The sequence below is a fragment of the Xenopus laevis genome, chromosome 1L (assembly GCF_017654675.1).
Source record: "Xenopus laevis strain J_2021 chromosome 1L, Xenopus_laevis_v10.1, whole genome shotgun sequence".
NCBI lineage: Eukaryota > Metazoa > Chordata > Amphibia > Anura > Pipidae > Xenopus > Xenopus laevis.
Window position 1 is genome coordinate 419270 of NC_054371.1, and position 18803 is coordinate 438072.

At 38.3% G+C, this 18803-nt stretch overlaps 1 protein-coding gene across 1 annotated transcript; it reads left to right on the top strand.

The window, feature by feature from the left end:
* The first annotated feature begins 2309 nt into the window (after positions 1 to 2309).
* On the top strand, positions 2310 to 17680 carry LOC108704863 (transcription factor LBX2-like). Its single transcript, XM_018241567.2, has 2 exons — positions 2310 to 2537; positions 16157 to 17680. The coding sequence occupies exons 1-2, from the start codon at positions 2351 to 2353 to the stop codon at positions 16606 to 16608; spliced, it is 639 nt and encodes a 212-aa protein (XP_018097056.1). The 5' UTR covers positions 2310 to 2350; the 3' UTR covers positions 16609 to 17680.
* Positions 17681 to 18803: the final 1123 nt, after the last annotated feature.

Below are 18803 nucleotides of genomic sequence, written 5' to 3' on the forward strand. Positions count from 1 at the left end.
GGTTTGGGTGCACTTTAGGGGCATTTATGTTTTGGGGTGATTGTTTATAGGCCCCTAAGAGGCATACATGCTTTGGGGTGAGGGTTTAGGGGCATTTATGTTTTGGGGTGATTGTAGCCACCTAAGGGACATACTGTACATGATTTGGGGTGAGGGTTGAGGGGCATTTATGTTTTGGGGTGATTGTTGGGGTGAGGGTTTGCAGACTGGGCCAAGTAACTGGTTGTCCCCATAAAAGACAAGTTAGATTTGGGGTTAAGAAGTGGAGACAAACACACAGGGAATTCACCTGATCCCCCCACATATGGGGCAGGTTAAGATCATCAGACCCCCCCAAATATCGCAGAGTTATTTGTCGAGGATTTTATAGAGTGTAACCCAAGCTGGGGCGGCTAATCATTCCCAGGCTGCACTGCTCTTTATGGTCTCCCCACAGACACAGCCTATAAATTGCTGAGTGAAGGAGAGGGGTGCAAGTGATGGGGTGAGTGGGGGGGGGACCAGATACCTCATGACGTGAGACCCTTTTAGTCACATGTGGAACAATCATCGGACTTTCATCCAATTGGCCCCACAGCTGCCGCTTCTTTCATCTTCCCCAAGTTACAAAGAGGTTCTGCAGCAGCCCCGTCCCCACTCATGTAACTGATCTCCCTTTTCCACTCCCACATCTTCCTGCAAGTTCCAGTCAGGGGCCCAAGAACCCCAATTTCTTTAGCCTGTCGCCGTGAGCCATGGAAAATGGGGGTCTCCCATGAATGCGCCAAATATTGTGTCCCACACGTTTAGGGCTCTCAGGCGTCAGACCATCAATAAATAAAGAACGAGACCTTCAGCATCAATGTGACGACAGGGTTAAATAGAAGCTCCGCCCAATTCAATGTATCACATTTATTAGTAAACTCTCAGCACCCACAGGGTTAATCCGACTAAACCATCAACATCCTTCTGGGGAAATGGATTAACCCTTCCATAACCAAATGGTTGCGCCTGCATTATATTAACTCTTCTATAGCCACAAGATCACAAGTGTACTCGAGAATTTAATAACCCCTTAATAGCCAGACGGCTCAACCTACATCCCATTAACCAATTATTAGGCAGAGGATACCACTAAACATATTGTAGCCCCTCTATAGCAACAAGGTTCCCCTACATGATCTTTAACACCTTTATAGCCAGACAGTTTTATATGCTGAGGGGTTCCCCTACTCTATATTAACTCTCACATAGCCAGAGATACTCCCCTACTCTATATTAACCCTCCCATAGCCAGAGATACTCCCCTACTCTATATTAACCCTCCCATAGCCAAAGATATCCGCCTACTCTATATTAACCCTCCCATAGCCAGAGATACTCCCCTACTCTATATTAACCCTCCCATAGCCAGAGATATTCCCCTTATTCTATATTAACCCTCCCATAGCCAGAGTATATAGAATAAGGGGAATATAGTAACATAGTAACATAGTAACATAGTAAGTAAGGTTGAAAAAAGACACATGTCCATCGAGTTCAACTTTTTTTTTTTTTTTTTTTTTTGTTTATTAACTAACTATCTGCCAGTTGATCCAGAGGAAGGCAAAAAACCCATCTGAAACCTCTCCAATTTGCCTTAGAATTTTTCCCCCTCTAAGGCAAATTGGAGAGGCTTCAGATGAGTTTTTTTGCCTTCCTCTGGATCAACTGGCAGATAGGTAGTTAATAAACAAAAAAAAAACAAAAAAAGGTTGAACTCGATGGACATGTGTCTTTTTTCAACCTTACTTACTATGTTACTATGTTACTATGTTACTATATTCCCCTTATTCTATATTAACCCTCCCAAAGCCAAAGGTTTTCCCTTGGTTTATAATAACCCCCCCCCATAGCAACATGAGTATATTATTATGTTAACCCCTCTCTAGCCATAATGTTGTCCCTACATTATATTAACCCCTGTATAGCCACACAATGTCTCGTACTTTACATTAACCTGTTCCTCACCAGAGGCGACACGACATTAACCCTGTGAGTCCGTTGCAGACACGTGACATTCTATTGGATCAGCAGCGGAAGCCCCTCCCACATGATATTAACCCCTGCACGGCCAGACCGGAGACTGAGGGGGATTTTATTGCTGTAAAGCTTTTGCCCCTGTGTCTGGGGGGGGGGGGTCAGTAGAAATAAATATAATAATAATGATAATGTCAGTGGGTGGGGGGGGGGTGCGTGTGTGTAAATGTTGGGGGGTCGGGCTCCTCCCCGCGGGGCTGAGGGTCGGGGGCTCCAGAGTGAGTTTATCGCTTCCCTGTGAGACACTCGCACTGCCCCCCCCCCCGAGGAGAAGGAATTGGGGGGGTCGGAGATGAAGAGGCAGAAGCGGCTCATGGATCCCCCGAATAAATCTCTCACTCCTTTTAGCATCGCCGATATTCTCAATAAATGTCCCCCCCAGCAACTCCCACCGACCCCCCAGTCTTCTCCCCTCTCTGCCCTCCTGGAACTCACCAGCAAAACCTTCCAGGGACTCGACTTCTCTCTCCTGACACCAGGTAACTACTCACCCCTGCTGCTGCTGCAACTCCCTGCTACTCCCTGCAACTCCCTGCTACTCCCTGCTACTCCCTGCAACTCCGTGCCTCTGTTACTCACTGTAGTGCTAGTGGAACACAAGGTAAGTACTTCCCCTACACGTGGGTTTCTACTTGTGTCTGCCCCAAACTCTCACACTCTAATCCCCTCACCCACTTCATTCTGGGCTTGTACATTTCCTGACACTTTCATGGAGCTGATGTGAAATGTACATACAGATAATTCTCCTGATTATTCTCTCTGTCTCTTACTCACTTCAATGGCAAGAAAATCTCCAGAGTTTGGGACAAAATGTGAGTTTTATCTTTATTTAGGGAGACAAATCTGTTCTGGGTTTGTTATTTTGTTATTCCTCCCACACTTTCTATATATCTATATACCTGTCCTCTGTATATCTCTATATATCTATATACCTGTCCTCTCTATATCTCTATATATCTATATACCTGTCCTCTCTATATCTCTATATATCTATATACCTGCCCTCTGTATATCTCTATATATCTATATACCTGCCCTCTGTATATCTCTATATCTATATACCTGCCCTCTGTATATCTCTATATATATCTATATACCTGTCCTCTGTATATCTCTATATATATCTATATACCTGTCCTCTCTATATCTCTATATATCTATATACCTGTCCTCTGTATATCTCTATATATCTATATACCTGTCCTCTCTATATCTCTATATATCTATATACCTGTCCTCTCTATATCTCTATATATCTATATACCTGCCCTCTGTATATTTCTATATCTATATACCTGCCCTCGGAAATGTGTTGTAATCATCTCCACTTGTATCATTAGAATACCAAGAAATGTACATTTATCCTATATAATAAATATATATACACTGTATTTATGTCATTAAATGGACACACACTCTGTTCAAGCGAAGAAACCAAATAATCTTCTTTATAAATAACCACATTATACAGTGACTATTGCACATTCAACTTATCACAATAGAAATACATCCTAATCATAAATACGTTGATTAATAGATAAATAATACACAGATACATTGATTAATAGTTAGATGAATATATAAAGATACAGTAGACAGACATTTAGGATAATAATAATAATAATGTGAATAACTACCGTTTAATGATGTTTATTCATGAGAAAATTCCAGGTAATAAATGTAATAAATCCAGACTAATTATATATAAATATATATTGATCCCAGGAGTCGTATTGGCACTCAGAACAAAAAGTCACTAGTCGCCTGGGTGCAACTACTGGAGCAGATCTGAACATTCAATTTCTCAAAAATACTGCACTTACAGGACTTCAAAAGTTTTTGGTTTATTTCAAAAATACGGACTGACTTCCGGCTGTAACATTGTTACATTGTAATATTGTTACAGCTGAAAAGTCAGTCCGTACTTTTGAAATAAACCAAAAAAATGTTTGTATTATTTATAGGATTTCTCAAAGTGAGAGAACTTTGAGAAAGGAGAAACGTCAGTTCGTATTTTTGAAATAAACCGAAATGTTTTTAAGTCCTATGAGTGCAGTGTTTCTGACAAATTGTATATATATATATATATTAAATATGTGACTTCACTCTGCATTGCTTTCTCATGTAAATGAAACGAGCTGCACCCCCGTGTCTGACTTCAACTGTCTGTCTGTCTGTCTCTGTCTGTCCAATAGTAATAGAAATAAATACAGGCTAACAAGCTATATATATATATATATACACACATATAAATACACATTCTGAAATCCAAATACTAATCATAATGGAAAGAAACAGCAAAATTACAGAAATCCAGAAGACAAATCCAAGATTATTATAATGCAAAGAAATGCAGATTCAATTTATATATATATATACAGACATGGAAACATATAGAGAAATATTAAAAATGCATATAATGATATATCAATAACAATAAGTGATTATACTGAGAATCAATAAGGGTAATTGTATCGAAATAAAATAAATGCAGAGATATAATAAGTATAATGAAAGAATGTCAGTATAATTGTATGTATATTTAATATATGTATATTATTAGTATGTATATGGAAACACAGACATGTAGGGTTCTAACTAATAATATATATTGAAAGAGAACTTCAATAAATACAGGCTAATTATATATATATATATATACACTGCAAGGGACGACCCCTGCACTCACTTTATCAGGGGACATATCCCTGTACCAACAGAATATATATATATATGTGTGTGTGTGTGGCTGTATTTATATGTAATAAATCAATTCCCATATAGAGAGACAAGATATTAAATATATTTAGATGTATATATACACACAGATACAGATATGTCGCATAATAATTAGAATAATGTTACAACAATGCAAATAATGAATATATAGAGGTAGGAATTAATAGTGACTAATACAGATAATAATAAATAGATTAATGTCATGTCTGTAGATGAAGGATAAAGGCAAAGATTAAGGGGTAAATGCAGGAGAAATAAAATAAACATGAACAGACTGATAGAGAAATAATATACACGTGTGACTATATACACACACATATTTATATATATATATATACAGCTACACACACATATATTTATATATATATATCTATATAGCCACTGCATAATGATATGAACATGAGAACAATATAAATACCGAGAGACATATATTATATAGAAGGGATATCAGTGACAGTAGCTGTATAGAGATATAATATATAGGGTTATATAAGGGAATTGTGGGGCTACAAGTGGAGGGCACACATGAGCGGTTATTATTAAATATAAATATAAATATGGGAGGAATAAAGAGAATGGCAGAGCTGCTGTACTTGCAGGTTTATGCGATATGGCAGCTCCTCAGGAATAAATTTCCAGCACTCGGTGTAACTCACAGTCTGAGGTTGAGCAGCTGCTAGAAATGATCAAAAGCCGTTATTTGTACCAGAAAGAAGGAGAAAGTTTGCCAGCGCACAGTTTGCCTTTAAAAATATTTGTAAGAAAAACTGAGCTGTTAGTAGCACCCTTTGTCCAAGATATGTAAGCTCACGTGCCGAGTCAAGCCCCTCATTTACTGTGAATATTATTAGCATTATAAGTGTAAAATCCAGTGGCAGCAGAGAGTGTTGGACGGATGGAGCACCGGGGACTTTATTCTGTGTATCGGCTGCCACTTGTAGCTGACAGTCAGTCAGTGTGTAGTACCGGCAATTACTCGTGTATTTCATTGTGTCCCACTTAACCCACGCACCCCTGAACTCTCTCACTTGCACCCCTGAACTCTCTCATTCGCACCCCTGAACTCTCTCACTCGCACCCCTGAACTCTTTCACTCGCACCCCTGAACTCTTTCACTCGCACCCCTGAACTCTTTCACTCGCACCCCTGAACTCTCTCACTCGCACCCCTGAACTCTCTCACTCGCACCCCTGAACTCTCTCACTCGCACCCCTGAACTCTCTCACTCGCACCCCTGAACTCTCTCACTTGCACCCCTGAACTCTCTCACTCGCACCCCTAAACTCTCTCACTCGCACCCCTGAACTCTCTCACTCGCACCCCTGAACTCTCTCACTCGCACCCCTGAACTCTCTCACTTGCACCCCTGAACTCTCTCACCCCTGAACTCTCTCACTCGCACCCCTGAACTCTCTCACTCGCACCCCTAAACTCTCTCACTCGCACCCCTGAACTCTCTCACTCGCACCCCTGAACTCTCTCACTCGCACCCCTGAACTCTTTCACTCGCACCCCTGAACTCTTTCACTCGCACCCCTGAACTCTTTCACTCGCACCCCTGAACTCTCTCACTCGCACCCCTGAACTCTCTCACTCGCATCCCTGAACTCTCTCACTCGCACCCCTGAACTCTCTCACCTATGAATTAATTCCCACCGTGGGGTCTCACTATTCACTGGCATTGCTGACTGAGGGACTTGACTGTAAGGGTTAAACTAGATGGGAGATTTTGTCGGCTGCTGTTGGAATGTCCCATTGGATCGTACAAGTCACATGAAGTCACACTGGTCACAATATAACGACACTGATACAAAAATCTGATGTGAAACTTAATGGAACATTTTTCATTTAACACAAATGTGGGACGTGAAATCTGCATTCGACCAGATAAAATCTCATGTGCAGTCAACACCACACAACACCACACAACACCACACAACATTGACTGCCGCATGTAGGAACAAACTGCTCCTTCCGACTTTACATTCTAGCTGTAGCAGGAGCAGACTTTGTAGCATCCTACAAATCACCTGCTGTTGCATAGTATCACATGGTGTGTGGTGTTGTGTGGTGTTATGTGATGTTATGTGGTGTTGCATGGTTTTGCAGGGTGTTGCTTGGTGTTATGTGGAGTTACGTGGTTTTGCGTTGTGTTGCATGGTGTTATGTGGTGTTACGTGGTGTTGTGTGGTGTTACGTGGTGTTGCGTGGTGTTGCTTGGTGTTGTGTTACGTGGTGTTGCGTGGTGTTGCATGGTTTTACGTGGTGTTGCGTGATGTTGTTTGGTGTTACGTGGTGTTGCGTGGTGTTACGTGGTGTTGTGTGGTGTTGCGTGGTGTTGCATGGTGTTGCATGGTGTTACATGGTGTTGCGTGGTGTTGCTTGGTGTTGTGTGGTGTTGCGTGGTGTTACGTGGTGTTGCTGGTGTTGCTTGGTGTTACGTGGTGTTTTGTGGCGTTGCGTAGTGTTGCATGGTGCTGTGTGGTGTTGCATGGTGTTGTGTGGTGTTGTGTTGCATGGTGTTGCGTGGTGTTACGTGGTGTTACGTGGTGTTGCGTGGTGATGAGCTGTGTTGCGCGGTGTTGCATAGTGTTGCATGGTGTTATGTGGTGTTTCGTGGTGTTGCGCGGTGTTGCATGGTGTTGCGTGGTGTTGTGTGGTGTTACATGGTGTTATATGCTGTTATGTGGTGTTGCGTGATGTTGCGTGGTGTTGCGCGGTGTTGCATGGTGTTACATGCTGTTATGTGGTGTTACGTGCCTAGATCAGATAAAATGAAATGACAAACTGGAGAGCTGCTGAAAAAAAAAACTAAATAAATGAAAAACCACAAATAAAAAAAAACAATTGTAAATTGTCTCAGAATATCCCTCTGTAAATCATACTAACAGTTAATTTAAAGGGGAACATTCCCTTTACCACTAATGCTCTAAGTGCCAAGAACATTTCTAGTACATTCTGTGCAACTAGAGCTTCTCCCTGTGTATCAGAGGATTTTGCCGCTTCCCTAGAATCAGGGACACAATTCCGAGGCAACGAGCCAACGGGGTTTGCAGGTCACTGGCTGCAGCTCTGCCTGACTTCTTACTGGATCGTTACAGCAGCAGCGATGTGGATGCAGGACCTGATGCAGGACCAAACTCCTAGAGCCCGCCCACTCACTTCCTGCTGCACAGGGGCTGCATATCCTGGGACCCTCAACACTGGGACACGACCTTTACTTACACATTCACACACATTCACACACACAAACTACACATTCACACACACAAACTACACATTCACACACATTCACACACATTCACACACACAAACTACACATTCACACACATTCACACACACAAACTACACATTCACACACATTCACACACACAAACTACACATTCACACACACAAACTACACATTCACACACATTCACACACATTCACACATATTCACACACATTCACACACACAAACTACACATTCACACACATTCACACACACAAACTACACATTCACACACATTCACACACACAAACTACACATTCACACACATTCACACACACAAACTACACATTCACACACACAAACTACACATTCACACACACAAACTACACATTCACACACACAAACTACACATTCACACACACAAACTACACATTCACACACACAAACTACACATTCACACACACAAACTACACATTCACACACATTCACACACACAAACTACACATTCACACACACAAACTACACATTCACACACATTCACACACATTCACACACACAAACTACACATTCACACACATTCACACACACAAACTACACATTCACACACACAAACTACACATTCACACATATTCACACACACAAACTACACATTCACACACACAAACTACACATTCACACACATTCACACACACAAACTACACATTCACACACATTCACACACACAAACTACACTTGACTTTTTTGATTTTGCACACATTTACACACTCACATATCCGCACATTTACACACTTTTTAGAGCTGTATACACATGGATACACAAACACACAATGGCACTTCTTTTTCTCATTTTGCCTGTTGATTTCCCAGCATGACTATTGGATGAAGTATTTTGACCTCGCCGCTGATCAGATGTATTTGATTTTTGTGATTCTCATAAAACGATATATATTTGGTATTGGCGCGTTCGGGAGACGCAGAACTTGATAAATCTGCTGTGTTCTCGTACATATAATAAATGATGTTTCTGATATATGCCTTTATCCTTTTACAGAAGTGGAATTACACCAACATTTCAGCACATTTTGAAAGCTCGGGTTCTCTTGAGCAAATGATGTATCATTTCGTGGGGAAACTAAAAGACTTGGCACAGGAGCTTACATATTTTGGCCCAGGGTTCTACTAACACCTCTGTTTTTGTAACAATTATTTTTAAACACAAACTGTGCGCTAACAAACACCCCCTCCCCCTGTGACTAATGGGCTGCTCCTTTTCTTAGGATTGTGGGGAATTTGTATCAATTGTGTATATTGTGTTGGTATTTCTGTGCAGAATCAAGACAATTGCTGCTCATTCTCTTCATTCCCAGTCTTGGCTCCACTAACACACAACAATAAAGCTGTAGTTCCACAACTTCACACTAAACTACATAGTGAGTGAGCGGATCTTATGGAACACAGGGACTAGGGGACTGTATGGAGCAGGGGTATTAGGGGTTTCATATGAGTTAATTAGGGCAGTTTTGGACCCATACATTCTTGTTATTTAACAGTGAATAGAAGAATTAGCAAAGTTCACAGGAACATCTCCAATTTCTGGCAATATTGCTGCTCCCCTCTTTACTGCTGAAGGCTTTAGTTAGGGGCCCTTAAATTTCTTACACATCTTAGGGGCCACATGCTCCAAACATACAGCAACCAGTGTAAAATAGCCCAAAATAAGTGACTGATGTATCATGGGAATGTCTAACTGGTTCTGGTGTCTTTCACGAGTCACTTGAGAAGCCCAAATCCTTACTGCCCTTATGGCAAAGAACCCCTCCTATGCTGATCGTGAAATCTTATTCCCCTCCCCACCAATGAATCACTCATTCCCCTCTCTTGGTAGGGAATCCCATAACCTGACTGTCCTTACAGTAAAGAACCCCTTCCTATGCTGATGGTGAGATCTCCTTTCCTCCCCACCAATGAATCACTCATTCCCCTCTCTTGTTAGGGAATCCCATAACCTGACTGTCCTTACAGTAAAGAACCCCTTCCTATGCTGATAGTGAGATCTCCTTTCCTCCCCACCAATGAATCACTCATTCCCCCTCTCTTGGTAGGGAATCCCATAACCTGACTGTCCTTACAGTAAAGACTCCCTTCCTATGCTGATGGTGAGATCTCCTTTCCTCCCCACCAATGAATCACTCATTCCCCCTCTCTTGGTAGGGAATCCCATAATCTGACTGCCCTTACAGTAAAGAACCCCTTCCTATGCTGATGGTGAGATCTCCTTTCCTCCCCACCAATGAATCACTCATTCCCCTCTCTTGGTAGGGAATCCCATAACCTGACTGTCCTTACAGTAAAGACTCCCTTCCTATGCTGATGGTGAGATCTCCTTTCCTCCCCACCAATGAATCACTCATTCCCCCTCTCTTGGTAGGGAATCCCATAATCTGACTGCCCTTACAGTAAAGAACCCCTTCCTATGCTGATGGTGAGATCTCCTTTCCTCCCCACCAATGAATCACTCATTCCCCTCTCTTGGTAGGGAATACCATAACCTGACTGTCCTTACAGTAAAGACTCCCTTCCTATGCTGATGGTGAGATCTCCTTTCTTCCCCACCAATGGATATCTGTCCCCCACTCTCCATGGGCTCAGGCCTGGACTGGCATTTTCCAGAATCGACAGATTGCCATTTCCGGCCTGCATGGGCCACTGTTACACTGGGGGTCTGACTTGCTTCTCTACAGTGGACTCGGTGTATGGAAAAGGGAGCCCTCTGGCTGTATATTGGGGAATTCCAGTACCCAGGTTACCCCACTAAGACAGGAGTTGCTGCACGATATATTAGGGGCAGATTTATCAAGGGTCGAAGTGAATTAGAGGGAATTTTTCTTTTTTTGGATACTTCGACCATCGAATAGGATACTACGACTTTGAATTTACTTAGAATTCGATTTGAAGTAAAAATAGTTTGAATATTCGACCATTTGATAATCGAAGTACTGTCTCTTTAAAAAAAACTTCGACTTCAATACTTCACCAAATTAAACCTGCTGAAGTGCTATGTTAGCCTATGGGGACCTTCTTCAACCATTTTCTAAGTCTTCGAAGTAAAACCGTTCAATTGTACGCTAAAATCGTTGGAATCATTTGATTTTAATCATTTAATCGAATGATTTGATATTCAAATTCAAAGTATTTTAATTCGACCCTTGATAAATCTGCCGCTTAATGTTGGTGCAGCCCTACTGGATGAATCATGTATAAGTGAATACAGCATATGGAGGGGACACAAGTTATTATTAGTGCACATGTGGAAGTGAGAATAATTGTAACTAGGAAAGGGAATCACCAACCCAACAATTAGATGTTGACTGAGCTGCCATATGGAACAGCTGCACGTGCCTACCCATAATCCCCCTTTTCTACTGACAGACATAAATATCCAGAAGCGGCTCGTCTCCAACCTCTCCCCTGCACAACTCCCTGCAACAGAATAAACTCTATGTATGAATGTAGCTGCAGTGCCATACAATGCATACAAGTACAATAAATAATAAAAGTACAATATAAATTAAAGTACAATATAAATAAAAGTACAATAAATAAAAGTACAATATAAAAGTGCAATATCTAAAATTATAATATAAATAAAATGACAATAAATAAAAGTATATTATAAATGTACAAAATAAAGAAATGTACAATATATAAAAGTAAAATATAAATGTACAATTTATAAAATTATAAATAAAAGGACAATATATAAAAGTATAATATAAATGTACAATATAAATTAAAGTACAATATAAATAAAAGTACAATAAATAAAAGTACACTATAAATATACAATATAAATTAAAGTACAATAAATAAAAGAACAATATAAATTAAAGTACAATAAATAAAAGTACAATATAAAAGTACAATATAAAAGTACACTAAATAAAAGTACAATGTAAATAAAAATGCAATAACTAAAAGTACAATATAAAAGTATAATATAAAAGTACAATATAAATGAAATTATAATATAAAAGTACAAAATAAATAAATGTACAATATATAAAAGTACAATATCAATGTACAATATATAAAAATATAAATAAAAGTACAATATATAAAAGTACAATTTAATTAAAAGTACAATATAAATAAAAGTACAATATAAATATACAATATAAATAAATATACAATATAAATAAAAGTACATTTTATAAATGTACAATATATAAAAGTACACTAAGGGGCAGATATATCAAGGGTTGAATTTCGAAGTTAAAATTACTTCGAAATTCGACCATCGAATTAAAATACTTCAAAGTTTTTTTCATCGATATTTGGGGTTCCTGCGGTCGAAGTAAAATCTAACGATCGAACGATTAAAAGGATTTTACTTCGACTTTAAAAAATGCATTAGAAGGTCCCCATATGCTAACATAGCACTTCGGCAGGTTTAATTTGGTGAACTATTGAAGTCGAAGTGTTTTTTCAAAGAGACAGTACTTCGATTATGGAATATTCGAATATTCAAACTATTTTACTTCTAATCAAATTCGAAGTAAATTCTAAGTCTTATTATCCTATTCGATGGTTGAAGTATCCAAAATATTACTTAGAATTTCGAATTTTTTTACTTTGAAAATTCCATCGAATTCACTTTGACTCTTGCTAAATCTGCCCCTAAATATAAAAGTACAATATAAATAAAATAGCTATATATAAAAGTATAAAATAAATAAAAGTACAATAAATATAAAAATACAATATAAATAAAATAATAATATATAAAATTATAATAAATAGAAGTGTAATAAATATAAAAGTGCAATAAATATAAAAATACAATGTAAATAAAATAATATTACAATAAATAGAAGTATAATAAATATAAAAGTACAATAAATAAAAGTACAATATAAAAAAAGAACAATATATAAAAGTACAATAAATATGAAATACAATAAATATAAAAGTACAATATAAATAAAATAATATATAAAATTACAATAAATAGAAGTATAATAAATATAAAAGTACAATAAATAAAAGTACAATATAAAATAACAACAATATATAAAAGTACAATAAATATGAGATACAATAAATATAAAAGTACAATATAAATAAAAGAACAATATATGAAAATACAATATAAATAAAAGTACAATAAATATAAAAATACAATAAATGTAAAAGTACAATATAAATAAGAGAACAATATATAAAAATACAATATAAATAAAAGTATAATAAATATAAAAGTACAGTATATAAAAGTACATACAGGGAGGAGAGTTTTGACCAAAAAAATTCAAATTCAAGTTTTTTTACCCTAAATAAATCTGCCCCTTATATCGAAATTTATCATGTACCGTCTCTTTAAAAATGTGACTTTGACCATTCGCCATCTAAAACCTGCCGAATTGCTGTTTTAGCCTATGGGGCTAAATTAGATACCATTTGAGAAGTGAGTTCATTGACCTTTGATAAATAACCCCCTTACTTTTGAGCAGTCTCTATGTTCCGCAGTATTAACTTAGGGCTTGTGCAACTGGAAGCAGTGTTTTGTGTTTCAATGGATAAGATACAAGAAATCGTGGAATACCAGACTATAACAGATCCACACAGACACTAAGGGGCATATTTATCAAGGGTCGAATTTTGAATTGAAAAAACTTTGAAATTCGAATTCAAAAAGACCAACCGAAATTAAGTCAAAGTTTTGTTTTGGTTGAATAGGTCAGTTTTCGATCAAATAGGTCTGTATTCGGCCAAATTCGAATCTTAAGAATCAAAGGAATAATGCAATCGATCGAATTTGATTCAAGTTTTTCCCAAAAAAACCTTTGATTTTTCAATGTCCACCAATTGACACCAAATAGGTTCTAGGAGGTCCCCCATAGGCTAAAAACAGCAATTGGCAGGTTTAAGATGGTGAATGGTCAAAGTAACATTTTTAAAGAGACAGTACATGATAAATTTTGATATTCAAATTTTTTTAATTTTTTTCAAATTCAAATCGAATTTGGACTATTCCCTAGTCGAAGTGCACAAAAAATAGCTTGGCATTCAAATTTTTTTCATTCAAAAATTGACCTTGATCCTTTGATAAATCTGCCCTTATATATAAATATATAAGGGGGATATGATCACTATATATAAATATATAAGGGGGATATGATCACTATCTATAAATATATAAGGGGGATATGATCACTATATATAAATATATAAGGGGCATATGATCACTATATATAAATATATAAGGGGGATATGATCACTATATATAAATATATAAGGGGGATATGATCACTATCTATAAATATATAAGGGGGATATGATCACTATATATAAATATATAAGGGGATATGATCACTATATATAAATATATAAGGGGGATATGATCACTATATATAAATATATAAGGGGATATGATCACTATATATAAATATATAAGGGGGAATATGATCACTATATATAAATATATAAGGACATATGATCACTATATATAAATATATAAGGACATATGATCACTATATATAAATATATAAGGGGGAATATGATCACTATATATAAATATATAAGGAGATATGATCACTATATATAAATATATAAGGAGATATGATCACTATATATAAATATATAAGGGGATATGATCACTATATAGAAATGTATAAGGGGATATGATCACTATATATAAATATATAAGGGGGATATGATCAATATATATAAATATATAAGGGGATATGATCACTATATATAAATATATAAGGGGGCATGATCACTATATATGAATATATAAGGGATATGATCACTATATATAAATATATAAGGGGGATATGATCACTATATATAAATATATAAGGGGGAATAGGATCACTATATATAAATATATACAGGGATATGATCACTATATATAAATATATAAGGGGGATATGATCACTATATATAAATATATAAGGGATATGATAACTATATATAAATATATAAGGGGTATATGATCACTATATATAAATATATAAGGGAGATATGATCACTATATATAAATATATAAGGGGATATGATCACCATATATAAATATATAAGGGGATATGATCACCATATATAAATATATAAGGGGATATGATCAATATATATAAATATATAAAGGAATATGATCACTATATATAAATATATAAGGGGATATGATCACTATATATAAATATATAAGGGGATATGATCACTATATATAAATATATAAGGGGGATATGATCACTATATATAAATATATAAGGGGATATGATCACTATATATAAATATATAAGGGGATATGATCACTATATATAAATATATAAGGGGATATGATCACTATATATAAATATATAAGGGGGATATGATCACTATATATAAATATATAAGGAGGATATGATCACTATATATAAATATATAAGGGGATATGATCACTATATATAAATATATAAGGGGATATGATCACTATATATAAATATATAAGGGGATATGATCACTATATATAAATATATAAGGGGGATATGATCACTATATATAAATATATAAGAGGGATATGATCACTATATATAAATATATAAGGGGATATGATCACTATATATAAATATATAAGGGGGATATGATCACTATATATAAATATATAAGGAGCAGTAATGAAATAGAGAAAGTACAGAGAAGAGCGACTAAGCTGATAAAGGGAATGGAAGGGATCAGTTATGGGTAAAGGCAAGTTGGGATTGGTTACACTGGAGAAGAGACAGTTTGGGGGTATACGCACTATAGGCTCCCTTATTGATATTCGATGAAGTGGAAGTGCAAGAGGTGGCATGTAAAGAGATGTAAATCTCATGATACAATAAGTGGTGCCTTTTTTTGGACTGGCGCATTGGATTGAGACCACACACACACACACAGCAGATGAGACTGGCAGGATTAATGGCTTTACTGAGAGGAACAGCCATGGAGCCACTAATTGCTCATTAGTGACAGATACTTCGTTGCCATTACAATTTCACCCAAGAGCCTTAGAATTCCCAGAATGAAATGTTCTAAAGCGGCACCAAGGCCATAATGAAGGATCATAGTGAAATGTGGGGGGTCTTCAGAACTGATACTGATACACTGTCTTTTCTCTTGGGATGTGCAGGTCGGGAGACCCCCAGTTCCTTTGGACATTGCAATGGCTCCAAGAAGCGTAGAAAGTCCAGGACAGCTTTCACCAACCGCCAGATATATGAGCTGGAAAAGAGGTTTCTGTACCAGAAGTATTTGTCTCCTGTGGATCGGGACCACATTGCCCAACAGCTGGGTCTGAGCAATGCCCAAGTCATCACATGGTTCCAGAACCGCAGAGCCAAGCTCAAGAGGGACCTGGATGAAATGAAGGCAGATGTTGAATCACTCAAGAAGTTGCCTCCTCACTCACAGGAGAAGTTGGTGTCTGTGCCTGTGCTGGGAGTTACTGGTGGAGACGGAGTCACTGGAAGGGGCTGCTGCCCAAAATCAAGGGATACTGTCTCTCAGCCACCCCAGTGCTGCTTACTGGATCCCACTGGTGATGAATTTTCAGATGAGGAGGAGATTGATGTGGATGATTAGAGGGAGTGGGGGAAAAAGCAATGTACTTCTGCCCCTTTCTTCTAACAAGGTGGTCAGTGAGTGACACAGAGGGATACCTAGTTCTATTGTTTACCAAATATGACCCTACCATATTAATCAGAAGGAGTCTCTCAGTAAATCTGGGGGGCAATTCAGGACATGAGAACTATTTGGGGGGGGCAACAAAAGGAACAGGCACCAGGTTTTTTTGATTTATAGAAAAACTGAACAGTGACAATGCATTACTCTCTTGTTACATCCAAAATAAATTGACATATGGTTCTTCCTTGATCTGTGGTCAACCCCTCTCCATTTATCATACGTTAGTCAGCCCCAACCATATTCATCTCTTACTTGAGTGCTCCAACTCTCCACTGTCCCATAGTCTTCCCAGCCCAACCCATCTCACACCAATCTGCTCCAACTCTCCATTGTCCCATAAACTTCCCCAACCCAACTCATCTCTCACCAATCTGCTCCAACTCTCCATTGTCCCATAAACTTCCCCAACCCAACCCATAGTCTTCTTCAACTCATGTCTCACTAGTTTCCCCCAACTCTGCACTGTACAAGTCTCCCATTTCATTGGTCACCAGTAGGTCCCAATGGCAAAACTACAACTGGCCAGGCCCTGCAACAAAAAATCTTCAGGGAAGCCCGACATGCACCTTCAACCATGTGCCCCTGCCCCCTCCAACCCCTGTCAGCTCCTTGTCACTACTTGTGGTAGGCAGTAACCGTTAAGGCCCTGGTGAGGGCCGACTACCATGCAGTAGACTTTGCAATCCAGCCCCCTGCCCTAGGCACAATCAACTCCCAACACTTCACAATGCCTACATTGCTCACAAGTTTGCCCCACATCCTGGAGATTTACCAAGCCACCTACCTGCTGGGCACCCATCAACACTGGTTATTAAGAAGTGTAGAGGAACTTTTGATGCTCAGGTTTACCAGAACCCAACCAACAGAATTAATCAGTTCAGCCCATTCTGTTCTGCCCTAAAGTGGTCTCTACATCTTGGGGTTATTCATGGGGTCTCTGTGCTGAACAGCATTAAGGGAGAGGGTGGGGGTTGCGCTCTTGTAAATGGTCTGTGATCATTTAATAAACGGTCCATATTTTATACAAGTCTTTGGTTTCTGCAGTTATTGACTATGATTGGAGCTCTTAAAACCTGTCCCTATTATTCTATGAAATAACTACCCAGGGGGTAATAGATGGGAGAATGTAATAGACCCAGGTTGGGGTAACCAGAGTTTGATCAAGGCTCTAGAGAGACTGACTAGCTATAGGCAAGGGACTGCATACACTAAGGGGGCCATTCACTAAAGGACATTATTCCTTAACGCACTGTTTTCTGTGTTCAGCAACGATGGTTATTTAGGGAACAATTCATCAAAGAATTTTCACACGCGCTATAGAGATATCGTTAATTCTACATTAACACAAAGCGGTATTCTCATCGCAATGCGATACCTATAGAATAGAATTAATCTTCACAAACCCTAATTCACAAACATCTTTTAAGCGATAAAAGTGTAAAACAGTGTGATAATTAGTGTGAAATGTATCAGCTCCCAGGAGTAGTCGTTACTAAACAACTTCACTTTCTGTCTGGTGATTGTGGTGACAAGTTGGAGGAGTTTGTAGTCAGTCTTGTTCTTGAATCTGATGAGGAGAGTCAAGTCTATGATCACCCTAAAGTGATGCTTCCTCGAGTTTTCCATCAAACATCTGCTCTAGATGGATTAACAGAGGAAGAAGTAGTGAGGCGCTACCGATTGAACAGCAATTAAAGGCCTTTAATTGCCCCAGTGAGCTTACAATCTAAGGTGCCACACACATTCCCATCAGTCCCTGTCCCAGTGAGCTTACAATCTAAGGTGCCACACACATTCCCATCAGTCCCTGGTACAGTGAGCTTACAATCTAAGGTGCCACACACATTCCCATCAGTCCCTGGTACAGTGATCTTACAATCTAAGGTGCCACATACATTCCCATCAATCCCTGACCCAGTGATCTTACAATCTAAGGTGCCACACACATTCCCATCAGTCCCTGTCCCAGTGAGCTTACAATCTAAGGTGGCACACACATTCCCATCAGTCCCTGGTACAGTGAGCTTACAATCTAAGGTGGCACACACACATTCCCATCAGTCCCTGGTAGAGTGGAGCTCTAGAGTGTGAGG

Excerpts from the sequence above, each read along its gene's own strand:
- LOC108704863 (XM_018241567.2), top strand. The coding sequence starts at position 2,351 with ATGAAGAGGCAGAAGCGGCTCATGGATCCCCCGAATAAATCTCTCACT. Across the intron at positions 2,538-16,156 it reads CTTCTCTCTCCTGACACCAG|GTCGGGAGACCCCCAGTTCC; the intron begins GTAACTACTCAC and ends TGGGATGTGCAG.